At 36.1% G+C, this 6656-nt stretch overlaps 1 protein-coding gene across 1 annotated transcript; it reads right to left on the reverse strand.

Annotated features, from left to right (window-relative positions):
• Nucleotides 1-1378: 1378 nt before the first annotated feature.
• LOC105203056 (tetratricopeptide repeat protein 1) lies at nt 1379-3342 on the reverse strand. Its single transcript, XM_011171794.3, has 4 exons — nt 2821-3342; nt 2552-2728; nt 2290-2475; nt 1379-1711 (listed from the first exon to the last, which is right to left on the reverse strand). The coding sequence occupies exons 1-4, from the start codon at nt 3112-3114 to the stop codon at nt 1532-1534; spliced, it is 837 nt and encodes a 278-aa protein (XP_011170096.2). The 5' UTR covers nt 3115-3342; the 3' UTR covers nt 1379-1531.
• Nucleotides 3343-6656: the final 3314 nt, after the last annotated feature.

Consider the following 6656-nt stretch of genomic DNA (forward strand, 5'->3'; position numbering starts at 1 on the left):
CCACGACGCGGCGCCGCGTTCTCGCGTCCCCTCCTCGTCTAACTCCGCACCCCTTGCAATATCAGCGCTAGCCGCCCGGGGTGGCCGCTCACCGCCCCCGCGCGATTAAATGTCACGATTCCATCGATTCCGTTCTTTTATCGATATTTCCAGGCGCGAGTCAAACGAGCCGACACTCGCATTTTTACGCTCTTCGATTAGTTGAATATAATATAAACTACGTTCACTCCTGCATATCATAATGACACGACGACCACCGTATTATCCGGGTGCAATTCATCGGCGCCCAGAGGAAGATTTCAGGGAATCGCGCCCCGCGGCACCGCGCGACGGCCTTGCACGCCTACGCGCACGCTTTCGTTCGCTTCCTCTCCCTCCATCCGCCCCGACCTCGACGATGCACCGGCGCTTCCGTGCAGTGACGTTGAGACGCTTGCGCGTGATACGTCACCGGCCCATCCCTCCGCACCCTCTCGATCGTTCGTTGCACTTGCTCACTCGAGGGAGGGAGCAGGGAAGAAACAAATACTACTTTTTTAATAACACAGTTCAATGAAAAAAAAAACATCGGAACGAGACTAGTTGTTTCACATTTTTTTTTTTTAGATGTGAATACAAATCCAGTTTCAAAATTGCTCCATCGTGTTACAACGTTGATCCTTCGCAAACTTTATTGCAGATTTCTTAAAAATTATAATGCGATAGAGCAATTTCAAAACCAGATTTATATTCAGCATCCAAAGAGTTAAGAAACTACTAACATCATTCTGGCGTTTAAAAAAAAATTATTTCTTGTTGAGCTGTGTTATCAATAAATAAAAATTGCTGTGATTTCAATTACAAAATAAATTGTTCTTATAATTAAGACGTCTATCTAATATCTCGTTCAAAAAGAAATCTAAAATATCGCGATCGGGTGATATTTTTACCTTCAACATTTTAATTCCGATATTGTTATAATTAGACAATATCTCACATTTAATCTTACATTTTTGAATTTCCAATTGGCATCGATTGGTAATGAATCCTATAATCTGCGACCGAGGTCGTTCATTGCCCTCCACCCCCCACCCCCCGCCCATCAAGATGGAACAAAGTCATTCAACCTCTACGTGATGGTAGGAGCCACGGTTAAAATTATCGAGCAATATAGCTCGGTATTATTGAACCATAGACTATATCCGGTCTAGCATCGGCGCCAAATATAGCGGGATACCCGACATTGTGACTTGGAATATACATATATTGTTCGTTGAACGAAGAAATTATTTTGAGTCCGGCGGCTGTGAGAACGATAACGAATTATCGAGTAGCTTCAAACGCAGAGTCATTAATGGAATTTCGCAGTTTGGGTAACTTTGACTTTATCCTGTCAATATTTCGTTAATATTTATATTTAATTGTATAGCTAGGAATAAAATTCATAATGGGATTCGTGTAGAATATATAAATATATCTTAATATCTTACAGATAAAGAGGACACTTTTATCCAGTTTTTTTTTTATGAATAAGAAACATATAACTAGCTTGTTACATGGGGTTCTGATGAAACTTTACGGAATAGCCACCACTGTTGGGATCCTTCTCCAGTTCAAAGTTATTCGTGGAAAGACCAAAAGGTTTCAAAACCATGTTCCCTAGATCCTTCAGTTTACCCAACATTTCCGTTTTCAGCTTTTCGTTTCTTTCGTTGATTAACGGAGGTAGCCTCTGAAAAACGAGCAATTGTAATGTTAATAAATTTTAAAAAAATATAATCCTGTTGTTTAATCGTCTATAGCAGAGCTTTTTTGAAGAAACATAGCTTGTGATAAAATTTTTGAGTTTTTAGATTTGGCAATTTTTTAATATCCACAATCTAGATTTATCACTAAAATTGCTGTTTCTAAAATTGAAGTAAAAATCCAACTTTAGAGAAAAAAATTCACATCTTGAATTTTTCAAGATAAAGAGATAAATTTATTTTCCTTAAAGCAAAGATAAATTAAATCAAAAGTGGCGCTCATTATTTGTTATGAAACAAAAATATAGTAAAGAAAACGGCCAAGTACAAGTAAATAAGGATGGATGTAATTTTATAAAAATGGATTCATTCTTCTTTAAGAAAAATGTACAGAAGGTCTTTAGTAATTTCCTTTATTAGAAATTAAATCACTTATTATGTGTCAAATACTGTAATTGCTTCTTTTTTAAATAAATGTGTTCTTTATTCTCAAGAAGTTGATCTTTGACAAGACAAGTTTCTGAGGAAAAAGTTAAATTTTGAATAAGCAACAGTTATACATTACCCTGACAGCATGATTAGCTTCTATGTGACTAGAGTCAAATGTCAATACTTTCTTGAAATCTTCTAATGCCTCATCTAATTTTTCCGTCTCCTCATATAACTGCGCTCTTCTTATATATGCCTTTACATAACTTGAATTTAATTCAATAGCTTTGGAACAATCGGATATCGCCGAATCCTTCTCTGTCTAAAAACAATAACTTTTTAATAACAAGCTATGAGATAAACACATATTTTGTCAATCAGCATAATTGATTAATCACCTGACACTTTGCTTTTGCTGCTGCCCTATTCGCATACAATATAGCTCTTTCTTTGCTATATACCAAAGGACAAGTTTGCAGTCCCTGCGTGTACTGCGATATTGCCTGTACGTATTCGCCGCTCTTAAAAAGATCATTGCCCACCTGCTTCAGATTCTCTGCTTCACATTTCAACACCTACAAAAGTAGACAGATTGCAATGCATAGTTGTACAAAATAGTTGTACAAAATATATATCCTAAGCAGAAATGCACAAAAAATAAATGTACCTCCTGCTCGCTTTCCGTAAGCGACAGATCTCTGTCCTTAAGGAGCACCTCGTCCACGTCCTCCAGTGGTTCTGTATTTTGTGCGTTGTCATCGCTATCCTCGTTGCGTTCCTTATCTAGAACGTCCCAGGAATCCCCGTCGAGTCTCGCGTCCTTCGATCGCGTGACAGAGGAGCCGTCCTCTTTTTGATCACCGCCTTCTCGGACGCAGGAACTTTCCAGATCTTTGGTGAGCTCCTCGATAACCTCCTCGTTGGATTGGAGCCTCTCCGATTTGTCATTCGCACTCGCCATCGTTCGGTGTAGCGTTAAGCGAACGTCATAAAGAATTCTCGACGACGAGTCGACGTGACGATGCGCGTGTGTACACGCACATCAGCTGTGCGACGAAAACAATCTGGAATCTGTCTCAAAAAGAGAAAATAAACGTACACACACGCGCGCTTCGCAATTTAACCCTGACGTCACCTGACGTTTCTTCCTGAAGTGTCACGATCGTCACGAGAGTCTCGTTGTGTACGATAGATCGCGCTTGTCGTTCGATTTCCAGCCAACTTCGCCCAGAGCTGCCCGCCGAGCTGCCCTCGCGCTGTCTCACAGCTGCACTTTCTGCACTCAAAGTGCAGGATAAATATGAAACAAGATCGAAAAGATGAAAGATACAAACAGTTCAGTAAAAATTCAGTTATGTAGCACGGAGCTCAAGTTCATGGAAAAATTTTGAAGCGGTAGCTTGCAAAAAGCGTTCCGAAAATCATTCGCAGAGAAACACAGCGACATGAGAATTCAATAACAAATTCAATTCTTCGACTATTTTGAGATTGTTACGTAAGGTTAAGCGAGTTATTCAAGTCATTGATTGAGATTAGCATTATATGCAAAAGTTTTTACAGCGCAAAATTGCATTTGTGCATAATGCGATTGATCAGTCCATGAATTAATTAATTATGAAAGACTCCCACTTAAATCGGTATTCGTAGTCGATTCTTATATTTAAGATCGTTTTAAGTACAGCGATTTTAAGTCAACTCAAATCCATACAGCATAGAAGCTTAATTAAGTTGCAATGCGTTGTAACAATATTGCTGCAAGTTCTGTATTGTGTATATATAATGGAGTATGTCATTAATCAACAAAAAAAATAACAACTAGACTGTGATTTTAATGACAAGATATATATTTTTTATAATGTAATATATATATAATTTTTTTTCTTTTTTTTTAAAAAAACATCAATACTCGCATCTCTCAAAGTGTGTATTGTCTATTTTCTGCAATGTTAATTCGACTTTATCGTTATGCGCGCGTACTTCATTCGAGAAGCTATCATCACGGAATTATATAGTAAATATAGTAATTCTTAGATATAGAAGGTTTCCATATAGCACAGAACAACCTGTTTGCGTATTTATTTTTTAATTTAATTAGTCTTATAACATTAAAAAAAATCAAAATTCTAAAACATTAAATAAAACTGTGAAATCTTTCTGAGCTAATATTAGATTTAATCCAAGTTAAAAAATCCAGAGAATCTTGATAAAAATTCTGTTAGAAACAGAACGTGTATTTTCTTTCTAAATTTTTTTTAGGACAAAACGTCCAAACGTCTAACCTGATAACAATTTTTTTTTTAATTATAATAGATCTAAGAAAAAGTTTAATTTTTAATTCAGGTGTCTTGTTTATTATTATGTTAGGAAAAATTAATTGTAAACTTAACTCAAGAAACAATAATGATGTGAAATTTAAAAGTAGGTCAAATACGTAAACATATTGTACTTATGTGAGTGAAATAAACAAAAATATTCATTTATTGATGCAATATGCTAAGATATGCATTTTTGTGTAGAATATGCAAAGATTGCTATAACATGTAGAGTTCGAAGTACATAATTTCCTACAAAACAAATTTATATCTAGTTCATTTTTTTTATTAGTTAAATAAAAAAATTAAAATTATTTAAATAAAAAAATGCCTTCAGCATATTTTGGTTGGCCTAGTAATATAATTATTTTAATTTTATCATAATTCTTAATTATTTTATTATTTTATTATAACATAGATATATATATGTATAATAATTTTATAATGTATTTTATTTTAACTGACAAAATTGTCAGTCTTACCTTCACATCTTGTTGTTGAAAACGTAAGTGTTTATCAGTTAGAAGTATTTTTAAAATCATTAAGCGGTCAAAACATTTACCTATATTATGTTTCTGCACTTAACATCTTAATATATGCACAACTATTATTAGCAGCTCTATTCATTACCATTCTTCATTTTTTCTTTTTTTTTCTGTAATGCCTGTAAGAATATATTTCATTTTAAACGTAAACAACCTGATAAAAAGTAGCAAAAAAAATAGATATCTCTCGTAAACATATTTTGAAAGAGTTTAGATCTAACGATATGAAATTCTGTTGGTCGGTTTCACGAGAAAAAAGATATTTATCTAAAACTGCATTTGTGAGATATAAATTTATTTTGCTAAAATAATCTTTATTCAAATTACAGCAAGAAAAAATTATTCTTATCAAATTAATAAAAAAAGATACGGAAAGAACTTCAAAAAAATTGTATATTTTGTTATGACAATGAAACTTTTTTATGGCTAATAAACTGTGAATGCAACGTCACAAGTAACATTTACTTCCAAGTATTTCAGCTGTGTTTTGATACAGAACGTTCCAGAGAGTACAAAAGGAAAAGAGGAAATGAAGAAGATATTCAAACAAGATTGTTGTTAATTAAAAAAGATAAAATCTGAAGATTTCTTTTTATCTTCCGCTTATCTTTATTTTGATTTCTGATTAGTTCTTATCTCTTATTCTACAACATAATTTCTACACCGTGTATCTAACTGTACATTATACCGTGTGTTAAAGAATATCTAAAAAAGAAATCCTCTCGGTTGACCTAAATTTAAATAATCCAATTTTTATTAGTTTCTCTGGTCCTCTTGGTTCGCTCCTGCGTAATTCCACTTGGAGTCTTTAAGTTCGAGAATAGATCAATTATCACGGACTGGGAAGTGCATGTGTGAGAATGCAAGTTGCCAGGAACGACATGTTGTTTTTCCAATTGGCGGGCTAAAAGAAAAATCGCGAGCGCGTAGGCAGGAATCGCGCTCAATTTGCAACGAGCCTCGCAGAGAGTTGCACTCGTACATGTCCGTCGTAACCGTATAAATTAAAACTGATTAGTGATAATATGATGAGTGATATCGGTCGAAGGTATCTTCGTCGGACAAGGCCGTCGATGAATTACAAATATGCCGATAAATCGCGCGCGCGCTGAAGATATTGCGCGCGGGCAAGAAGCGAGGACGCGGGGAAAGGAATTCATCCTATTTTATCGGACGAATATCCGCGGAGGACGAAATTTTCAGGCGCCCGCCCGCCCGCGGCAACGTGGCGCCGAAGTTATTCGCGCGAGTAAATATTTCAGCGCGATGAGGAATGATTGATCGATCGCGTGCGCGACGTCGATGGCGCGAATTAGAAGACGAGCGAGAAGAAAGAGAGAGAAAAGGAGAGACGGAAGATAGAACGGAATTTTAATCGCTCCTCTGAAGTCACGGGAAGAAAAAGATATGAACTTCAATATTGAAGTTTCACACCCAGGATAACTGAGTCACTAAGAATAGCAATCAATAAAACGACGAGGAACGGAGGAAGACAGAAGAAATCGGTGCCAGCGTACGGAAAACGGAGAGAGAGAGAGAGAGAGAGAGAGAGAGAGAGAGAGAGAGAGAGACGGAAAGAGAGAGGAGCGCTAGATAAGGATGGAGCGAGAGGGAGGGGATGCGGGTATATAAACGTAACGTCCGAC

This window comes from Solenopsis invicta, chromosome 16 (genome assembly GCF_016802725.1).
Source record: "Solenopsis invicta isolate M01_SB chromosome 16, UNIL_Sinv_3.0, whole genome shotgun sequence".
Taxonomy (NCBI): Eukaryota; Metazoa; Arthropoda; class Insecta; order Hymenoptera; family Formicidae; genus Solenopsis; species Solenopsis invicta.

Coding starts and splice junctions, on each gene's coding strand:
- LOC105203056 (XM_011171794.3), bottom strand. CDS start 3,114: ATGGCGAGTGCGAATGACAAATCGGAGAGGCTCCAATCCAACGAGGAG. Junction 2,476..2,551: donor CAGCAAAAGCAAAGTGTCAG/GTGATTAATCAA, acceptor TATTGTTTTTAG/ACAGAGAAGGATTCGGCGAT. Junction 1,712..2,289: donor AAGCTAATCATGCTGTCAGG/GTAATGTATAAC, acceptor CTCGTTTTTCAG/AGGCTACCTCCGTTAATCAA.